General features: G+C 37.6%; 1 protein-coding gene across 7 annotated transcripts in view; it reads right to left on the bottom strand.

The window, feature by feature from the left end:
• ZBBX (zinc finger B-box domain containing) overlaps positions 1-23,595 on the bottom strand; it is a 129,399-nt gene that overhangs the window by 85,565 nt on the left and 20,239 nt on the right. For 6 of the 7 annotated variants that reach the window (XM_070373710.1, XM_070373725.1, XM_070373720.1 and 3 more), the window contains 3 exons: positions 20,538-20,586; positions 19,548-19,657; positions 11,722-11,817 (listed from right to left, as the gene is read on the bottom strand). In XM_070373710.1, coding sequence (XP_070229811.1) covers positions 11,722-11,817; positions 19,548-19,657; positions 20,538-20,586 — 255 coding nt within the window. The remainder of the gene's footprint in view (positions 1-11,721; positions 11,818-19,547; positions 19,658-20,537; positions 20,587-23,595) is intronic. The other variant, XM_070373758.1, reaches the window with a different exon arrangement.

Below are 23,595 nucleotides of genomic sequence, written 5' to 3'. Positions count from 1 at the left end.
CTACGGAAAACAGTGTGGAGATTCCTTAAAAAACTGGAAATAGAACTGCCTTATGATCCAGCAATCCCATTGCTGGGCATACACACTGAGGAAACCAGAAGGGAAAGAGACACGAGTACCCCAATGTTCATTGCAGCACTGTTTATAATAGCCAGGACATGGAAGCAACCTAGATGTCCATCAGCAGATGAATGGATAAGAAAGCTATGGTACATATACACAATGGAGTATTACTCAGCCATTAAAAAGAATACATTTGAATCAGTCCTAATGAGGTGGATGAAACTGGAGCCTATTATACAGAGTAAAGTAAGCCAGAAGGAAAAAAACATAAATACAGTATACTAACGCATATATATGGAATTTAGAAAGATGGTAACAATAACCCTGTGTACGAGACAAGAAAAGAGACACTGATGTATAGAACAGTCTTATGGACTCTGTGGGAGAGGGAGAGGGTGGGAAGATTTGGGAGAATGGCATTGAAACATGTAAAATATCATGTATGAAACGAGATGCCAGTCCAGGTTCGATGCACGATACTGGATGCCTGGGGCTGGTGCACTGGGATGACCCAGAGGGAGGGTATGGGGAGGGAGGAGGGAGGAGGGTTCAGGATGGGGAACACATGTATACCTGTGGCGGATTCATTTTGATATTTGGCAAAACTAATACAATTATGTAAAGTTTAAAAATAAAATAATAAAAAAAAGAAATCATATATTGTGTTATGGCAGTAATACATGTACACTGAAGAATTATGCTTTAGAGTAAAATATACTTTTTATTAAAAATCATCAAAATATTTGCTCAAGGTATATTTACCCAAAGAAATCTCCTCCACAGATTAATGTGGCTAGCATATTTATATTTATATATTACATTAAATACAGTGCATCATGATAGTATAAGGATCCTGTTATCTAAAATCAACACTATCAAACCAGACTAAACCTCTCTGAGTCAGGAGCTACGTAAAAAAGAAGGACTACTAACCACATCAAGCAGATAAATTTTCTCAAATTATCATGTATCAATAATAAGATGCAACAAGCCCATTAAATTTCCACCTAGTAAAAATATCTTTGCAAAGTAAAAATTATTTATAAAAAATGCATAATTATGAACATCCTAACCATTAAACAGGAATGAAAAAGTTTGAGGTAGATGGTAAATGGGCCCCTGGGCTAGACAGCTGCTGTTTGTCAAACAGAGGAAAACTGGAGCTTTGATTTTGCTAGACACTTTAAGGACCAAGTTACTGACAGGAGCTGCGAGCTGCTGAAGTAAAGAGATAAGACGACCACTCCTGAGGTCAAAGAGACCTCCTGGACTGCATCTGTGTAGAAAGGTTCCTTGGGGGTCAAAAGGGAGGAGGCACCAACCCATAATAGGTGCTGTCAAACCTCCACTACCCTCTATGCTGGAATCCATGTTGGCAAAAAGACACGCACTCATGTTGGGGAGTGTCCTAAGAATCTTCCTGCAATGTGGGAGACCCGGGTTTGATCCCTGAGTTGGGAAGATCCCTGAGTTGGGAAGATCCCTGGAGAAGGGAATGGCAACCCACTCCAGTATTCTTGCCTGGAGAATCCTGTGGGACAGAGGAGCCTGGTAGGTTACAGTCCATGGGATCACAAAGAGTCAGACACAACTGAGTGACTAACATTTTCACTTTCACTTTTTCATGTTGGGGCATGTCCTAGAGCAGGTCAGATGTGAGAAGAGAATGCAGATAACTGGCCAAAGGTAAGCAAAGACCCAGAAGAACTGCCCTGTATCAATGATCTAACTGCTTCTTTACTACACTTCTCCTCATTAGGAAAGATGCCCACACCCTTTCTCTCCTGTGGTGTTATTTCTGCCTTGCTTCTGTCCTAAATAAACAGTCTTTCTCTGTGAGCTCCCCCCATGTTGTGCTGTGTCTCTAGTAATAAACTTTGTGCCTGTTTTTACAGTTTTTGCCTCCTTGAGAAATTCGTTTTTCAAACAGGGCAAGAAGAGCCAGGGGAACTTTGCTTCCAGCCTCTAGCCCGTCGTGGTCTAGTGGCCAAGATTCCGAGTTTTCATTCAGGTTACCCAGATTCAATTCCTGGGCAGGGAACAAAGACCCTGTTGCTGTTTTTCCAAGATCAAGATGAAATTTATCTCCCAGTCTTTTCAATTAAAATATATACTCTTTTCTTAGGGAAAACTGTTATTTTAATGAATCCATCTTTACAGGTAGTCTTCAGTTTAGTGCAGTTCAGTCGCTCAGTCGTGTCTGACTCTTTGCGACCCCATGAATCACAGCACACCAGGCCTCCCTGTCCATCACCAACTCCCGGAGTTCACTCAGACTCACGTCCATCGAGTCAGTGATGCCATCCAGTCATCTCATCCTCTGTCGTCCCCTTCTCCTCCTGCCCCCAATCCCTCCCAGCATCAGAGTCTTTTCCAATGAGTCAACTCTTCGCATGAGGTGTTCAAAGTACTGGAGTTTCAGCTTTAGCATCATTCCTTCAAAGAAATCCCAGGGCTGATCTCCTTCAGAATGGACTGGTTGGATCTCCTTGCAGTCCAAGGGACTCTCAAGAGTCTTCTCCTAAAAATAGGCTTTGCCATAGGGTCAATTCTGAATTTTCTATGAAACCTAAATAAATGGCTTGAGCAAAGTTTTCATCTACTGTTAGGATCAAAAGAAAGAGAGAAAAGGGTCAACTTCAGGCCAGCTAAAAGGTAAAGAAACAAGGAAAAGAATTTCCATTTAGCAGACACCAGAAAGAAGAACAGAGTTTGAATAAAAGTCCCCATATAAATATATGTAGAAATATATGTAGGAGAAAAGTAAATTATTTGTAGGATGAAAGAAAACTGCAGCAGAGGGACTCACAACAGAATCATGTTTCAAATCCACTGCTCATCATATTTCTAAAAACAGATATGGAATTTGCATGAGTAGTACAAAAATGTCAGTGGTATAAAGAACTACTTAGTGCAAGCTAGATAGGAATCAAATCCTGAAAGTGTGACATTCATGTGACTGAAGTTTATTGCTTATTCTAGCACTCTTTCGGTATAACTTCAAGCAGAACTTAAAGAACCCTTAGATTTTCCTTTCCTCTAAAGGTCTAATGGAAACTATAGGTTTTATTAATCAAAGATTTATGTATTATTATTCCTCCTTGACACATAAAGACATAATAAAAAATAAGCAAGCACCTGGATACATGCCTCTGATTATAAATGCAATTTACTATTCAGTAGACAGTAAATGTCAAATAAAAGTAATCTGGACTCAATATTTAGTACTATAATAAAGTGTGAGAATAATGAAATAAAATACTAAATGCAGTTAAACTATTTAAAAATAAGACAATATAGCATATAAACGTAATAGCACGAAAGATAATATATTTTCAAAAATTTTAAATCACTTGACACTTAAAAAAAAATAACAAAATGTGATCTCAGCCTTTCAAATTTTATTGCAACATTAAAAATTCTATTTAGAGAGCAATCTTAAAAGAGCCAGAATAGCAACAAGAAAACAACGTAGGAAAGTCACACCTGCAATCTGCTTTCTATTTGCAGTTTCAATGCCATATAATTATGCACTATATTAATTATCTTAGCAAGTACTATTGTTTTCAACTAATATTACGTGTACAATGCATCCAGATGACTTAGCTGCTTTCAGCAATTATGCATATTTGAGATACATGAAGAAAAAGTGATTTAATATGCAATACTTTGAAAAACAGATTTTTAGGCATACTACAGTCCATGGGGTCGCAAGGAGTCAGACATGACCTAGCAACTAACACACTTAGGCATATCAGAATAAACTCACCAATAAATAACAATCAATAATTGTCCACTTGTTTTATTGTAAATAGTAATACTGTTACCTCACAACTGATGATTTTTATCTTATAAATACAAATGAACATAAAATAGAGTAAAAATTAAAAAATTATTGTAAAATTTATCAGACTCCATGAAAAAACTAAGACAATATAAGTAGTACTTGCAAATTATAAAGACTCCTCAAATAATCAGCATCATTGTGATTGGCTAAAGGTTCAGACATATGATTAGACTAATGATTTTTTAAAAACAACACACATTTATTATCTCATGGGTTCCATGGGTCAGAGTCTAAGTCCAGCTTAACTAGATGCTCTGTTCAGGGTCTCAGAAGAGAGCAGTCAAGGTGTGGGCCAGGACACGTTCCTTCCTGAGTCTAGGGTTCTCTTCTGAGCTTACAAGGTTGTTGGCAAAATTCAGTTCCTGAGGCTACAGAACTGAAGTTCCATTTTCTGGCTGGCTACTGTCAGCTCCTAGAGGCTGCTCATACTTTGTCACTGGGAGAGGCCTCTCCCAGACCCTCTCACTCCAGGGCAAGTTACCCTTCAAGGCCAACAAGAGGATCTCTCTGACTTAGGAAGGGCCTTAGTTTCCCTTTTAAGGGCTTTCATCTGACCAAGTCAGGTCCATCCAAAATCAGCTCTCTTTTTATAACTCAACAACAACTTATCTGGAACCATAATTATGTTTGCAAAACCCCTCCACCTTGGTCATATTCTATTGGTAAGTCCTGGGTTCTCAGATTAATGATCTTTACCGCCCCCTCGAATTATTGAGATTAATTATTCTCTGTTTGGATATGGAGGAAGCCTGTATTTCTCTAAAATTTTACTTCACTGTATTTCCATAAAAGTCTTCCAAGATATATATTACTCTAATACTTCTGAAAATGTCCCTCAAACTATCCCTCTTTTGACTTGTTAGCATTAATATACCTTGTTTCCTAGGTTCTAAATTTGGATGGTCTAAGAATTAACATTGAATTTCTTTAAATACTATATCCTGACTAATAAAACCGAATGTATGGAGCACCTCCTATGAACAGGAGACTTTCATATTTGTTGTCATTTAATCTGATCCTCCCAATATTTTTGTAAGTTCCTGAGCTTGCATATATGAGTTTTATCTTACAGATTCTTTTAGCCTAAATATTATAGAAACACCCTCATTTCCCTTTGAGATGGCTTTGGGCCATCACGGCATTAAACCCTTGCACTGCTTCTTTGTTCTCCACTACATCTGTTACTCTGTCACTTTATTCTGTAATATACTCTCTAAACCACTCATGTTCTTCCAATTCTTCCCTGGTGATAGCAGAAGTCTTACTCTCACTTTTCACACCGCTTTCAAATTTAGTCTCTTCCCTTTCCCTTGCTTTTCTTAGTATGGCATCTAAAAATATCATCATCACAGATACAACTTCACTGAGGTAGAGGGTATTAAAATGTACCCATATTTAAAACATGCCCTGTATTCTGAAACTGTCTTCACAAAATCCTTATCAACATTTCTCCAAGGAAGATATAAAATGGCCATGCTGCTGCTGCTGTCACTTCAGTTGTGTCTGACTCTGTGCGACCCCATAGACGGCAGCCCACCAGGCTCCCCCGTCCCTGGGATTCTCCAGGCAAGAACACTGGAGTGGGTTGCCATTTCCTTCTCCAATGCATGAAAGTGAAAAGTGAAAGTGAAGTCGCTTAGTTGTGTCCGACTCTTCGAGACCCCATGGACTGCAGCCTACCAGGCTCCTCCATCCATGGGGTTTTCCAGGCAAGAGTACTGGAGTAGGGTGCCATCGCACATGAAAAGATGTTCAACATAATTAGTAATTGGGGGAAATGCAAATGAAAACCACAGTGAGATACTACTTCATGCCCATTAGGCTACTAGAATCAAAAAGTCAGATGTAAGTGTTGGCTAGGGCATAGAGAAATCAGAACCTCCATACTCTGTTGATAGGAGTATAAAATGGAGCAGTCACTCTCTGGCCATTCCTCAATTAAAGATTAGAGTTATCTTACAACCAAGAAATTCCATACTAGAGAGATAGCAATGAGAAATTAAAACATATCCCCATAAAAACCTGTGCATAAATATTCACAGCAGCATTATTCGTAATGGCCAAAAGGTGGAAATAGCTACATGTCCATCAAATGATGAATGGATAAACAAAACATACAATTATGTAAAGTTTAAAAATAAAATAAAATTAATTTAAAAAAAGATGTGGTATATCCATACAATGGAATGTTATTTGGCCATAAATAAGTGAAGCACTAATACATGCCACAACATAGATAGAACCTAAAGAGCAGCTAGTCATCAAAGACCACACATCCATGAATATACTAAAATCCATTGAATCGCAAACTTCACATGGAGTTGTAGAGTATGTGAGTTACATCTTAACAAAAACTTTTTAAAAAAATTCTTGTCAGTGATGTCTATATATGTGTCCTTTATTTATCTTTTGGGTATAGCATCATTCCGTTTTCTGAAATTTCAGTTAATCAAAGACTTAATTGACCATCCTTCCTGGAGTCTACCTGAGTAAATTAAACTTTCAGACTCACCAGGTTGTCATCAAACCACTCTTGGCAACAGTCTGCTCAGAAGGTTAAGGACAGGAACAACAGTTTGCCCATGAGATGGCATCAGCTGTTATTTTTCGGTGGGAGTCTTGCAATAGCTCACACAGAAGTATCACTCAGAGAGGTGAGAGACAGACCTCCCATTCTGACGGTTCTGAAGCCCCACAGGGGCTTCGGTAACAGAGCTTCCCACACTGCACTGGGAGAGCTGTGGCTTACCCCAGGTATTAATAACTACAGCCCTCCTGTTAGAGGCAATCTGCCAACCCAGAGTCATTCTATGAATATATGGTCTAGAAACATAGTTGATATTAAGATTTTTATCTGTTTCCCGGAGGATAGGGTGGGGGGAAGAGCTAGAAAGGTAACTAAAAGTCAAATCTCAGACACAAGAGGAAAGGCTTTTCTTAATCCTTCACCAACATAACTTACTAACATACCATGTAATTAATTATGCAATTTTTGGTTTTCAAAATTCAGAGAAAAAGAAACTGTGCCACTTAAAATGTAGTCTTAAATTATTTCATGAGCTTGATTGTATCCATTAGGATTTATTCATGTTTTCTTTCATTCATTCAAAAATGTGATTTTTACATGCCAGCTATGATGTTAAGCACTAAGAATATAATGATGAACAAGATAGAAATAGTTCCTCTCCTTAGAGGATCTGAAATTTAACAGAAGATATAGAGGAGAAAATGGTCAATAGGAAAACAGTTTAAAAAATCCTTTGACAGAAGTTCAAAATTATATGGAATTATTCATATTTAAGAAAGAAAAGAAAAACTGAGCTAATAGTTTTTTATATATATATTCTAAATATTTTATTTTTTTTCTTTTGTATAGTGCTAACTATAGTCATAAATAACAAATGTATATATTGCTATATAATGTCAAGATATTGACATTACCTGGACTTTAATTTGAGGGAACATGTACTCCCCATCCTTCTATTTCTATTCTTGTCTGTGAGACTTTGGGAAGAAAAAGAGAGCATGCTCACCTCTGCCTATCCTGGTTTCTCCAAGGGCTGCCTGCCCTGAGAAAGATGTTTTCCAATCTAGATCTCCACTAAGGGCTTTTTCTGGGTGAATCCAGCGATGCCACCTTCCCTGGTGGCACAGTGGTAAAGAATCCAGCTGCCAATAGAGACCTAGGTTCGATCCCTGGGTGGAGAAGATCCCCTGGAGGAGGAAATGGCAACCCACTCCAGTAATGTTGCCTGAAGAATCCCATGGACACAAGAGCCAGGTGGGCTACAGTCCATGGAGTCACAAAGAGTAGGACTTAGAGACTGAGCCTGCCCTGCCAAAGGGAAATGTCTAAAATATGAGGGCTGGGAGAAGGGACAAAAAGCTAAATTTCAGGAAGCATCAGTAAGCTGAATTTATCCGAACACCTGTGCTACAACCACTAATTCTGATTGTATCAACAATAGAACTGATATTTTGATTTATACGTTCTGACTCTAATACCTATTTCTCAAGTGGTTTAGAATCTGGAAAGTGAAGGAGATGTGATATATTGCCCTTCAAAAATTTCAATACATTCTAAAATTGGCCAACAATCATCTATAATCTGACTCTACATTACATACTGTCACATTTCCGGTTCACCAAGAAACAAATTCTGAGATTTGCCTGCCTGACTTCTACTGGGGTGTGCTCTGAGAATAATACCTGTGGGCTGTGGGAGAGTGAAGATAGCAGAACTGGGCAAAGAGGAAAGCTGAATTTGATGCAATTGTCAGCCCCCAAAGAGGAGCTGTAATAGTCCATCTGAGTTGTCCTCAATTGAGGCAATGGGTTTCTGAGAATTTGTGCCCTAACCTAGACCAGATATTTAACCAGAGGATGGGCTGCCTCCAGAAATGGAGTGTAAACTTGGAGGTGGCGGTTCTCTTTGTGTGAAAGTCGCTCAGTCGTGTCCAACTCTTGGAGACCCCAAGGACTATACAGTCTATGGAATTCTCCAGGCCAGAATACTGGAGTGGGTAGCCTTTCCCTTCTCCAGAGGATCTTCCCAAGCCAGGGATCAAACCCAGGTCTCCCTCATCGAAGGTGGATTCTTTACAAGTTGAGCCACAAGAGAAGCTCAGCAGTTCTCTTTAGGCAAAGACAATTCCTGGGAAGAAACTCTGCTATGATCTACCTGTAGACAGCATTCCAGGAGGTTAGGGAAGTGAGTTTCTCAGTTCTAAAGAGGAGGATCTGGGTGTCACAACATAGCATCTACAGTATGTCTGCACATAGCATTTAAAATTGGTACCTTAAGATCATCAAGTAAGTAACCATGTTATTATCTAAATGACTAGCTATGGTCGAAAAATACTGTATTATTCTAAACATTAACAAATAATGATAGTGTGAATCTAAAAGCTGATACTGGTCATTGTCAAACGAAAGAAAACACTCTACCACTAAGTCAGAAAACATATAGTATTCTGATGACAACTGAGGTTCTTCCTGGTAACTATTCTCCTGTAAGTATGTTCAAACGAACAAATATTCCCACTTATAATCCATATTTATATAGGCATACCTTATCTTGTAGATAAAAAGGATGAACATAAATGCTTCATACTAGAAAACATGGAAATTCTACTTCAATTATCTCTTGTCTCATTACTAACCAACTCTCTTCCCAAGGTTTCTCCTCCAGTTAAGAAAATCTCCATTCCAATTTTTAAAATATACATACCAGAGTATAGTAATGATTTCCTCAATCCAGCCTCCCTTTGTGCATGTCATAGTTCAAAATGGAATGCCTTTCATCTGTTTTGCCCCCTATTTTCCTTTATTTCTAATTAACCTTGTTCTCTTCTGCTTGATCTTTTGTTGTTAAAAGGAAATACAAATTCCTGATATATTAAGACCTTATTTTTCACCAATGTGAGGCTTTCCCAGTGGAAAAAATCTTTAATTTCAACCTTTATTGTTGAAAATTTATTCTAAATATAGAAGTAGAATTTTCATCCTCAGTAACTCTATGCATTTACACATTATTTTGCAGATAATTAACTATTTCACATAGGTTTGGAGAAGGTAAAAAATAAATAAACTTGTGCTGAAATCACTTCTAAGTATAAATCAATCATAAATCAAAAGACAGACCCTTTGAAATTATTTTATTCAACATGGAAATGGTAATAGTTTGCCTTCGATATTTTTTAGGGATTTATCTCTTAAATGAAACAAGATAGGCCAGAACAAAATGGTCCCTACTGACTGTGAATTTTGTAAAGACTCACTGATCTGTAGGCTGGGGTTGAAATGGTTTACAACACTCAAAACAGGTCATTCTTAAATGCCAACATAGGTTAAATAATATAAAGTACAGCAGCCATTAGCCTAGAATGCTCGCTTTTCATATAGTATTGCTTAATATTCAGATATATTCTCAGATTAGGTATGAATTCAACAGTCAATGAAAAAAATCTCATTACTTCTTTTTGTTTCCACAATATGTATATTTTTAAATTAAGATACAGTTGATGTACGATAGCATGTGAATTACAGATGACCAAAAAGAGTCTCATGACTTTTACCAAAGATGGTAAAGAACTAAAAACTCTATGGCTGATTAATATGACTAAACCACCAAGCAGAAAGAGATATATACTCACTGCTTAACAATGACCATCAGGTCAACATATAACAGCATCAAAAACATTACCTTAATGCACAGGGAAGAATGATGGAAATAAAAAATCAAAGAACTAAACAGTGTAGAGAAAAAGTAAGAAAATGACAGATAGTCAATGGGACAATTGATTAAAGGCAAGAAAGGCTTCCCAGGTGGCGCTAGTGGTAAAGAATCTGCCTGCCAATGCAGGAGACACAGAGACAAGATGGGGGTTTGATTCCTGGGTCAGGAAGATTCCCTGGAGGAGAAAAATGCAACCCAGTCCAGTATTCTTGCCTGAAAAATCCCATGAACAGACGAGCCTGGCAGGTTTCAGTCCATAGGGTCACAAAGAGTTGGACACGACTGGGGACTGAACTGAAGTGAACTGATACTTCGTACAGCTAGCACAGTGCCTAAATTTACTGACCGACAATTAGGAAAACATGCTGAATAAATCGCTGAATGGAAAATTCTAATGTGAATTCACAGTGGGGTGATTATACTCCTTACCCTCACAGTGGACTGCCTTTAGTTAAATTCTATATGATTTATCTATTAACTATTACACTCACTTTTATGTACATTCATTTTAATTTCCTATAACTGTCCAGTGGTATGATACTTCCTGAGGCAGGGGAATAGACAGTGGCTTTTTGTTTTCCCTCCATCACTTCTGCCAGAAGGCTCTAAACTCAAAAGTAAGTAAGTAACTGACTTTGGTAAATACTGATAAAAGGAAGGTCAGTGTTATGTTTTGTGCCCATTATGACTCAGGTCTTCAGCCTCTGTGAGAGCTACTGATATTTATATATGTTGAATAACATGTAATGATTGAAGTCTACCAGTGATGTTTCCAAATATAGACAATCATAAAATATACAGGATAATATTAAATCCCTTAACCCCAAGGTCCTGGGTTCTCACTTTTACCTCCAGGTCCTTAGGAACAGGATCCTAGTAGTACTCATCTTACAGGGTCACTGCCTCGCACTGACTCTGTACAATAAGTGAAATCTGACAAACCAGTGCATCATCAAATGTATCTGGCATAAAATGTTAAGTCTATATTTAGCCATATTTATTGTTTAAGTATTAGAAACTTAAAGCCATCTGACAGGGTTTGAGTTTAAGCATTAAAAAAAAAAGAGATTACACGAGGATAATAAACGCTGGTGATATGTAGGAGGAAAAGTAGAAACATGAGAAATAAACTTATTTAAACAACAATGAAGGAAGACAAATAAAAGACTTTTTTTAAAATAAACATGAGAAGAAAGCAAGAGATTTCTATTTATAAACTAGATAAAAATAATATTTAAATCATGTGTTCATTTGAAACCACAATAGAAAAAAATATTGTCTAAGTTTTAAATGTCAAGTTCACAGTTAGAATGCCTAATGTAAAAATTCTAATCAAGTGTTTCAGGAGCTAAGTGTTTCAGGAGCTATATTAAAGAACAGTTTAAACAGCAAAATAAAATCCAGATTACCATTGTCAAGTAATTTTAAGTTACATGTAAAGAGTGTACATAATAGAATTTTAGAAATTAATGCAAATCATCCTAAATTCTAGATAATTAAACAGGTCTTAAATGTCTTCCTGGTGAAACATTTTATAAACACACTACAAGTAGAGCATTTTAAGATGTCATACCTGCAAAAGAGTTGTTCTATGGAGTTTTAGTGCCCCCTTCTGGTGGATTTTAGCAAAGCATCCTGAACAATAATCTTCTCCACATTCAAGGCATACCTTAAAAAATATTGAAAAATCATAGTCTCATAAAATATGACTTTGAGAAAACATATGTGTAAAGAACTCATTGCTCTCATCTTTATTTCTCCAATTACACACCAAGAAATTGAGAATTCCAAGGAAATAGGACAACATTTGTGCCAGTTAAGATGTAACTGAGAAAAATTAACTTGAAAACTTTAACTATTCTCATGACAAAATAAATGTAACAGCTGCAAGTAGGCTTCAGTGCTAGTTGCATGTACATATGTACAATTTTTAAAACCCAGCAACCTCAGATCAAATTTCTTAACCTGGTAAAAATTAAGTGTTATCTCTGAGTCAAAACTATTTCATTATGAGTTCTTTTATCTTTCTGTATGGATTTACATGACATAATTTGTTTCAAAGGATGCATATATAATTCGTCTCCAAAAATCCCCACAGACTTCTTTGAATGGCACTGCTTCACTGGTGATTCTCAAAATGTGATTTTTAAAAGCATACTTAGAAGATTCCTCAAAGGAAAAAAAAAAAAGTATAAGAAAAAACATGTCAGCAATGCTTATGCCTGACGAAATGATTATGCACAAATGTGTATTTGTCTAGCAAATGCTATATGCTGTTAAAATGTAAGTTTTTAAATTTGTGGACAAGTCGGAAATGTGATATACTTCTACTTGTGATGGTTCTGAGCAAGGGTGAAAGTGAAGAAAGAAAATGAAATTTTTACTGCAAGAGTAATTACTACTGTGTAGATGTACAGGCACCCCGACACCTCTTACAGTATGATAAAAAACAGTGCAAATGGCTAATAGCCCTCATTTCCTTGAGTTTGGCCTAGGTTGGGAATAACTGACAGCACAAATGAGAAAGCATGAGACTTGGAGATAGTCAGGAAGCCTGTGTCAAGAAGCTCACATTCCCGTCAGCTTTCTTTCATTTCCTCCCCCTTTAGGATGCCCACCAATCTTCTCCCCTCCTTCTTCTCTCATTGTATTAGGGTACAATAAGCATAAAGCAGCTGGAGCAGACTGGGGAGTGACAGATCAGGGTCTTCTGCCTCGTTCGGTTCAGCGGTAGCCTGATGTGCAATTCAGCAATGATGCTTCTCAAACTGCACCATGTATATGAATCTCCTGGGAATTAGCTACAGTGCACACTCTGGTTTGGGAAGTCTGAATGGGATTGAGATCCTGCATTCTACCAAGCTCCCAGGTGATGTCCACCAGCTGTTGGATACAGACCACACAGTGAGTAAAAAGGGGTTAGAGTGTACGGATGAAAAAAAGTAGACTAAACTTAGAAGAAGGTGAGAGGTTAAATTAGGAGCTTGGTACTAACAGATACACACTGCCATATATAAAATAGATAGCCAACAAGGACCTACTGTATAGACAGAAAATTATACTCAGTATTTTTAATAACCTATAAAGGGAAAGAATCTGAAAAAAATATATATATATATACACACACACATATATGACTGGAAAAGGTGAGTTTGCATTCCAATCCCAAAGAAAGGCAATGCCAAAGAATGCTCAAACTACCGCACAATTGCACTCATCTCACAAGCTAGTACAGTAATGCTCAAAATTCTCCAAGCCAGGCTTCAGCAATATGTGAACTGTGAACTTCCTGATGTTCAAGCTGGTTTTAGAAAAGGTAGAGGAACCAGAGATCAAATTGCCAACATCCGCTGGATAATGCAAAAAGCAAGAGAGTTCCAGAAAAGCATCTATTTCTGCTTTATTGACTATGCCAAAGCCTTTGACTGTGTGGATCACAATAAACTGTGGAAAATTCTGAAAGAGATGGGAATACCAGATCACCTGATCTGCCTCTTGAGAAATCTGTATGCAGGTCAGGAAGCAACAGTTAGAACTGGACATGGAACAACAGACTGGTTCCAAATAGGAAAAGGAGTTCATCAAGGCTGTATATTGTCACCCTGTTTATTTAACTTATATGCAGAGTACATCATGAGAAATGCTGGACTGGAAGAAACACAAGCTGGAATCAAGATTGCCAGGAGAAATATTAATAACCTCAGATATACAGATGACACCACCCTTATGGCAGAAAGTGAAGAGGAACTCAAAAGCCTCTTGATGAAAGTGAAAGTGGAGAGTGAAAAAGTTGGCTTAAAGCTCAACATTCAGAAAATGAAGATCGTGGCATCCGGTCCCATCACTTCATGGGAAATAGATGGGGAAACAGTGGAAACAGTGTCAGACTTTATTTTTCTCGGCTCCAAAATCACTGCAGATGGTGACTGCAGCCATGAAATTAAAAGACGCTTACTCGTTGGAAGGAAAGTTATGACCACCCTAGACAGCATATTCAAAAGCAGAGACATTACTTTGCCAACAAAGGTTCATCTAGTCAAGGCTATGGTTTTTCCTGTGGTCATGTATGGATGTGAGAGTTGGACTGTGAAGAAGGCTGAGCGCCAAAGAACTGATGCTTTTGAACTGTGGTGTTGGAGAAGACTCTTGAGAGTCCCTTGGACTGCAAGGAGATCCAACCAGTCCATTCTGAAGGAGATCAGCCCTGGGATTTCTTTGGAAGGAATGATGCTAAAGCTGAAACTCCAGTACTTTGGCCACCTCATGCGAAGAGTTGACTCATTGGAAAAGACTCTGATGCTGGGAGGGATTGGGGGCAAGGGAGGAAGGGGACGACAGAGGATGAGATGGCTGGATGGCATCACTGACTCAGTGGACGTGAGTCTGGGTGAACTCCGGGAGTTGGTGATGGACAGGGAGGCCTGGTGTGCTGCGATTCATGGGGTCGCAAAGAGTCGGACACGACTGAGCAACTGATCTGAGATATATATATATATATATATATATATATATATATATTTAACTGAATCACTTTGCTGTATACCTGAAACTAACACAACATTGTAAATCAACTATATCTCAATGAAAAATAAGTAAAATAAAACTCAAAAGGAGTCCATTAATTTTTAAAAATTGTATTGCAAATTCCCATATGATGATGCAGTTACCTACAATAATGTAGCCATGTTTATTAAACATGAAATGGTTAGGAAAACTACCCAAAAAATGTTAAAAGAGTAACTAATTTTTTGTAACTAAAATGAAACTAAAAAGGAAGAGTCAAATCAAATAACAATATTCACAGCATTTGGGGAGCACTTACTCATTGTTCTAAGGGCTTCATGTGTTCCATCTCATTTAATTCTAACAAGAACCCCATAAGGTTGTCATGACCATTGTACCTCCATTGTGAAGATGAGGCAACAAAGGAACATAATGATTGAGAATTTGTCCAATCATACAGCTAGTGGCCAGGATTTCAACCCTAGGGTCTGACTCAAAACTTAAACTCTTACCCATACCCACATTACTAATGATTAATCATTGACCATTGATTGCAGTACTAATCATTTATGGGAAAACCTTGATAAAATCTGCAATAAAATAAATTCAATATGTCAAATGATGGCATGGTCTAGTATTTATCAAAATTCAAGTGCATTTGTCAAGTGTGATTATAGCTACACAAAATTGGATTTATAATTTTAGTGGAAGAAAAATAAGTACTATCCCTGGTACAGGAAATGGTTCTAGCCTGTCAATTCTTGTTTCAAGAGCTATAGTCTCAAATAAATGAAGATACAACTAAATCTATAATTTTTAAGTACCAAATTAAAAGCTATAATTTCACATACACATATGGAAGTAGTATTGTATTAATGGTTTCAAAATGTATTCTACAACATACCAGCTGATATTTTAATGAATGTCTCATAAATATTGGGCACCATTTTTACAATAGACGACTGTCAGTCTGAGCATATAGTGAAAGTGAAGTTGCTCAGTCATGTCCAGCTCTTTGCAACCCCATGGACTGTAGCCTGCCAGCCTCCTCCATCCATGGGATTTTCTAGGCAAGAGTACTGGAGTGGGTTGCCATATCCTTCTCTGGGGATATTCCCAACTCAGGGATCAAACCTGGGTCTCCTGCATTGCAGGCAGACTCTTTACCATCTGAGCCACAAGGGAAGCCTTGAGCATATAATTCTAGGCCAAATATTTGCTAACAATAGATTTTTAATGAAAGTAACCAAAGGGATATTGTACTGGAAGATCAAAGCTGGAGTCACATAGCAAGCTTATATATTTTGTTATACAAGCATATTTGGATTTTAAAAAATGGATTTAAAATAATGAATTTAAGTCCACAATGGATTTAAAAATGTGGGAAAATGACCAACAACTGGAAAATCTTTTTAGGCAGTTTGTATAGCTGGCAAAAACACAGATAAGGACTTCATTCCACCACAGATGATTCGTCAATGATGGAATACCCAAGTGCAGTTCTAGCATACCACTTTTTAATTTGATCAAGGCTGGGTCAGTTATGCTATGACTTCAGAATCTGAGTTTAATTAAATTATCCACATTTGCCAAATAAGTAATTTTCAACTATCCATTTCCCTTTTGCCATAAAGAAACAGCCAAAAGCCTCTGGAATTTATTTTCAAAATAAGAAATCTGCAAATTGAGTAGTTTATTTTTACTACCAATATATATGAAGACAAATATATAAAATGTGCCAAAAAAAAAAGGCATACAATTTACTACCTTCTCTTAATGTGCTAGGCACAATGCTATATACTTCACATGCATTAACCATTATCTTCAATAACTCTGAGGTCTAGACTACTGTTATCCGTTTTATCCCATTTTACAAATGAGAAAACAGAAATATAAAAGAATTAAGTCATTTGCTAAAGGTCACAGAGCTAACAACAGGTAAAGTTGAAATGCCAACCTCCAAAAGGCAAGCTCTTAATCCCTACCTCCCATCCCTATACAATCTTCCCTGATGAAGGTCATGCCATAAGATACAGAGAGGTTGACTCTGATTATCCAATCAGCATGACCATCTAGAATGATAGAAGCTAAGAACACAAGGTAACCTTAGAATTCAACACTACAGAGTTCATTACATTTGCCAAGCTTGAAATTTTTTTTTTTAAATAGCATTGTGCTTTAAAAAGCATGATGGGATGTTATTTTCATTTAAAATCAAACAATATCCTTTCTTAAGTTAGAGCCTAAATCCTGGCTTCTATTTACAACAGTTTTCAGGCAGATCAGCTTTGTAATCACTGTATACTGTCACTCTCCGCTTTCCAGCCAAAGCAGGTGCCATTTATACTGTCTGGAATGTCCTTTGCTTGTTTTTCCTTCTCCCTGGAAAAACAGTTTTTATTTCCAAGTCAAGTCTTATCTACATGTGCCATTTTTTTTCAAATTCCATGGTATTTATACACTGTTCAACATAGAAAAGGAGTCATAAGAAATATTGACTCATAGCTCCTATGCCAAATGATTTTCAGATCATGAACAGTGGATTCAAACAATTCAGTTCTGCCCTTAAGTCCCTTTTAGCTTTCATATCTCAAGCTTCAGGAATAAGCACTTGCTTATATTTTCTAAACATTTCTGGGTAGGTATAACTTTCTAAAATTCCTCAAATTGTTGTCCACCATTACATCAGTAAGAAGAAAAGAAGTATTATATAATAGTAACAGCATTATACCAAGAGCCAGGGTTTTACACTTAGTATTATTAGCTCTTTACTAGAAAGAATTCTAAATCTGAGTTCAGTTAAAATTGCCATGAAATAAGGCCAGTAATACAATCTTAAATCAGAAGTGATTACAGCTAAATTCTCTGAAAATATAATAAATATTAGTTATAGTAACCCACAAATATTAGTTATAACCATTACATTCTTTGGAGAAAAAACTGCTTCCAAAGTGTGTGTGATATTTTAATTGCAAAAGATATTGGATATCTTTCTTTCAGTTAGCTTCAATGATAACAAGGTTTTCAATAACAGAAACGTTTTAAAGAAATGTGTATGCTTGTGTGTTGTGCTTAGTCATTCAATTGTGTCCAACTCTTTGTGGGCCCATGGCTCTTTGTGGAGCCTGCCAGGCTCCTCTGTCCATGGAATTTTTCAGGCAAAAATACTGGAATGTATTGCCATTTCCTCCTCCGGGGATCTTTCCAACCCAGGGACTGAACCCACGTCTCCTATGTCTTCTGAATTACAAGTGTATTCTTTACCCTTTGAGCCATTGGGGAAGCCCTAAAGAAATAAACACATTCAACAAGTATGGGCTGAGTACCTAATAAATGGCAGGCATAATTCTAGGTGGTGGAGCAGTGAAGAAAACTAAAGTCCATGCGCTCATGAAGTTTACATCATAGGTAAACAGAAAATAAACATACACTACTCCAGTACTTTGGCCACCTCATGCGAAGAGTTGACTCACTAGAAAAGACTCTGATGCTGGGAGGGATTGGGGGCAGGAGGAGAAGGGGACGACAGAGGATGAGATGGCTGGATGGCATCACTGACTTGATGGACGTGAGTCTCAGTGAACTCCAGGAGTTGGTGATGGACAGGGAGGCCTGGCGTGCTGCGATTCAAGGGGTCGCAGAGTCGGACATGACTGAGACTGAACTGAACTGAACTGAAAGAGTGATAAATGTTGCACTGATGAATGAGGCAGCTTCACAGAACTAGATAGTACAACTCAGCTGTTTCTGTTTTATAAAAGGCTGTAGTTTGAATTGACCTTAATTGATATGAGACCTTGGTAAGGAAAAAATTTGTTGGGGAGATCTGAAGAGTTGAATTTTGAACATGTTAAATTAGTGATTTTTGTTAGCCATCCAAGTATCTGAGTTGAAAGTTCAGGGGGGAAATATTAATTAGAGATGTGCTAATAAGTTTGGGAACCATCAAAATAGAGATGGTCTTTAAAGCCAAGAAAGTAGATGAAACTATTCAAACAGTAAGTACAAATAGACTGGCTTCCCTGCTGGCTCAGTAGTAAAGAATCTGGCTGTCAATGCAGGAGACACAAGTTCGATCTCTGAGTCAGGAAGATCCCCTGGAGAAGGAAATGGCAACCCACTGTAATATTCTAGCTTGGAAAGTCCCATGGACTAGGTCGCTAAAGAGTCAAACATGACTAAATGACTAAAGAACCACATAAATAGACTACAGAAGAGGTTGTGGACTAAGCCCTGTGGCACTCCAAAAACTCAGGGGTCAAGAATACAAAAAAACCCAACAAAGCCTTACACAGAAAAAATATACTGTATCATTCCATTTATATAAATTCCAAGAATAAATTTAGCACCACTAAAGGTATGCTGCTAAAAATCAAAATTGTAGTTGGTTTTGTAAAGGGAATTAATTGGAAAAGGTACAAAGGAACCTTCTGGGGTATTATATTTTCTTGATGGGGACATATACATTTATGATCTGCCCATTTCACAGTAGGTAAATTATAACTTAATTTAAAAAAAAAAAAAGAATGGGAGGAGAGAATACAATGATAGTAAGTGCAGACAACTCTTCAGAAGTGTTACTGAAAGGGATGCAAGAGCAGATCTGGGGATCAAAGAAGAATTTCTTCTTTGGTTTGGGAAATAATGCAGCATATTTGTGTGCTGATAGGCTTGATCAAGGGAGAGAGACAAGAATTAGGTCATGTTCTTAAACAGGAATGAGGAGCTGAGACTCAGCGCATCATTTAGCACTGGCCTTTCCCAGCAGCCTGCACAATTCACTCTTAGCAAGGGTCATGAAGGAAAAGTGCGTGGCTACCAAAGCAGCTTAAGCCGGGACAAGTGTATGAGCCCATGTGAGAGTTCTGCTCCAAGATTTTATCCCAGTGTACGTACTAGCAGAGCAGCTTTGTTCTCACACTGCCCGCAAACCTTCCCTTTTATCTTGGGTTTGTCACTTTCAGAAGAATTTGCCATTTTATAATTTAGTGGTTGTTTCACTGGTCCTGAAAGGAAAAATAAACAAAGACCAATCACATTAAAATACAATGTTCAGTTTTCTGATTGATGAAGTAAGGAAATTATGAACATTTCTATATTCTCAAATAGTGTATACATATCAGGTGCCCAATAAGAATGGCATGTAGCCAAGTTTAATCTCCCCAGTACTGGCGAGCCCACAGTCTCCCTCCCACCCCCTGTGACCAGGGGCCACAAACAGCCACCCATACACATTCTGCTGTAAGCTCAATCGAACTAGACACATAAAATTACAGAATGCTAAAAACTGTGCTTTGGATAGAATTCCTATAGCGTTCTGTCCCATTTCTGGATGAAACTGAAGCCAATACAGAACAACGTCTACAATAAATGTTATATGTATTTCTAGAACATATTCTATCAAATTATCTTAATTATTCAAGTTAAATGTTTATCCTCTATATTAGAAATCTCATTTCTTTTAGAATTACCATAAATTCAAATTTTGTTTTTGCTATTTTTAAATTCCTTTTAAAAAGCAATTTTCAATGTTCTTTTAATTTCCTAGAGTAAAATTTCAGTTTATAATTTTATACTGCTAGGATTTTCTTCCTGTTTAAGATATTATATTAATAAAGTTTAAGGAGCAATGCTATGTAAGTCTTCATCTTTCAAAAATACTATTATTATAGTCATATCATAAGTTGATTTTTGATATAAAATAAGTGCCCTTCCCCAAAACACAGATAAAATATATTTTGAATATCACAGATAAAGAGTCAACATTTTGGGGTTTAGAGTCATTATACTGCATGAATAGTCTTAGAAGTTCAACTTTCTATGTAAGTCAAAGGTTAAAAAATAATTATATCTATAATACCTAATAATACAGTGTAAACTGTTTACCTTGAAGCTGCTCCTTCAGTAATTTTAATTTCACTTTTCCAGCAGAAAACTGTATTAACAAAATAGATACTATTTTTCAGGTATAATTCAAAGCTTAAGTGACTAACAAAAATACTATAAAGCCATAACATTTTGCTGCATCTTGAACAAAACAAACATTTTCAAAGAATAATATAATAAATCATCTTTACTGCAAATATATATTAAATCAAGAGAAAATTCACAAAAGGAAAATATATTTTCAGAAAAAAAAGTCATAAATTATCTTTAAACAAAAGTTACACATCTCTATGAAATGATTTTAGGAAAGCACTAGCTTTTAAATATTATAAAGGCTCAGTATGCCTTTTCCATCTCTGATCTTTCTGAAACACACAAAGTCTAATATTTGTGTAGACTGAATCTAAACTGAATTCTGACTGAGCTATTCTGCTCACAAAACTGTAAAATGCTAACATTATTATCTGTATTTGCCCAATTTAGAAAACTATGCATTTAAGCATCATAGACATAGCCTTTTTCAAATATATTATTTGTTATCCCAGACTTTCCCTAAATCCTTGGATCTTCAGATTTTAAGAAATGAAACAGACTTGCCGATTGCAAGTACCTGCTTCGGTCTTATTAAAACCAACACCTGAAGTACAAAGACATTCACAGAGCATGGTGCACACTTACACACACACTGTCGATTCATGCCTTATTTTCAATTTTCAATTTCCATGCTCAATTGCCCAATTCACACATGAGAATATGAGAACAATGGTTGCCTCTATGTCTACAGCTTGTACCACTGCAGTTATCTTTGAAAATTTAGGCCTAATTATTCTCAGTAAATCCAGTGGTTTTGCTTCAGAAGAGCATTTGTTTTCTCACATTCTTTAAAGAGCTGCTCAGATGCTATGTACCAAACACAACAGACTAGCAAATAGAATTGAAATAATCATTTTTAATGTGAATAACACTTTTATTTGTAAACTGGCAGTGTTATACAAGTTACAGATAATTTAATCCCATTTTTCATAACCAAATTCTGCAATATTATTACCTTAATGATATACTGAAATGTGGTTATAGGCTACCTGGGCAGAATGGACATACTAAAGCTGAATGAACCCATTATTAGGGACATATTGTAACTTGTTCTTGTTATTGTGAATATTTTTCAGCTCTGTGAATACAGCCATATTTACTTCAAATGAATCAAACTGCATACAATATTTCAATGAACAAACTGCTAGCTTGCTATTTTTAGGTAAATAGAATTTCCTCCTAAGTCTGATTTTTATCTATTGGGGAAAAAGATGAGGGTGGAGTAGGGCTGGACCAGGGACACACACACACACACACACACACACACGCAAACACATGCTGTTCATGCGTGTGTGTGTGTGTATCCCTGGTCCAACCCTACTCCAAAAGCTTACCAGGTAGCAAAGTGGAAATCTGCCTGCCAATGCAGGAGGTACATGAGACATGGGTTAGTCCCCAGGTCAGGAAGATCCCCTGGAGTAGCAAATGGCAACCCACTTCAGTATTCTTGCTTGGAAAATTCCATGGAGAGAGGAGCCTGGTGGACTACAGTCCATGGGGGTCACAAACAGTGATCCCCATGGACTATATGCTCACAGGACTCAATGCTCACATGACTGAGAACACATACACACACACATATACATATATCCATATATATATATGGATATATCCTGAATTCCTGATGTTTTATGTATACATCCAGGATATATATGTGTATATACATAAAACATCAGGAATTCAATATACTGAAGCTATATACCTCATTAGCCAACTTATGCCTCCACCAAGAGATGCTAAAGGGGTCCCATCAGGGGCCAGGACAGCTTAGCGGCTCAGACATATCCTCTGGGCCATTGGGGTCAGACTATGCTGTCTTCATCCGCCTCCCTAGCATTCACAAATGCCTGCAAACTGCCACTAATGTCCTAAAACTGCCATGCTGGGTCCTCGCGCCTTCTACAAGCCACTTTTTCCAAAAGTCTCATTCTTAATTCAATTAGCTATTTAACCTTTGCCATTCTCCACTACTTTTCCTTCCATCCAGGATGCCCCACCCTTCCATGAAACCCTTATTAACCAGTCATTTAACTGTATTATGCCTTAAACCTTTCCTTAACATATCTCTTCCAACAGGTCACAGTAACTGGACCCACCTTTCTCACACACAACCTTCTCCACAGGACTCTCCAGAGGGACTAGCTACATTTCTATTCCCTTGCACTCACCCAGAAAGAAGGAAAATGTTCTACCTGTTTGCTCCTCGGTGCTGCTTCCAGAACACTGCTCTGCTCTCATCGTTCAGCCAAGTTGCCTCTACTGAAGTTCCCACCATCCACTCACTGCCTTCACCAGTACCCAGAATCCTCTTCCACCTGAACCTCAGCAGTATGCTCAGTATTTCTCTCCATCACTTCTCTAAGGTGATGGTCTTGGAGACTCAATGTCTGTGTTCACCTAACATCCTGATGCTGAAAACCCTCCTACACGCTGACTGCTATGCATATTTAAAGTGCCTCTTCAGCCCCCTGACCATTATGACCAAACCTTGGACCTAAGCAGCAAGCTGAATGGCCACACCTTCAAAATCCCAGACTTTCTTTGAGCGCTAACCACAATCTCCTTACCTCCTCCCTTTTAAACATCCCATAACTACCTATCACTGTGATGAAATAATAGCAACTGACACTTTCAGTTGCTCAGTTGTATCCGACTCTTTGTGACCCCTTAGACTGTAGCCTGTCAGGTTCCTCTGTCCATGGAATTCTCTAGGCAAGAGTACTGGAGTGGGTTGCCATTCATTTCTCCAGGGGATCTTCCTGACCCAGGGATTGAACCTGGATCTCCCACACAGGTGGCAGATTCTTTACTATGTTAGCCACCAGGGCAGCCCCATTAAGTTACTGGGTCCTCTACAAATCCAGGCTGAACAAGCCTACTGGGCTCCTATGGCTCTTCAGCAACCTATTTGCTCATTTGCTACTAAACCTCAAACGTAATTCCCACAGTGGCAACTCCAGATCTT

The sequence above is a fragment of the Bos mutus genome, chromosome 1 (assembly GCF_027580195.1).
Source record: "Bos mutus isolate GX-2022 chromosome 1, NWIPB_WYAK_1.1, whole genome shotgun sequence".
Lineage (NCBI taxonomy): Eukaryota > Metazoa > Chordata > Mammalia > Artiodactyla > Bovidae > Bos > Bos mutus.
The sequence above is the reverse complement of the archived record's forward strand: the minus strand, read 5'-3'. Positions and strand labels throughout refer to the sequence as shown.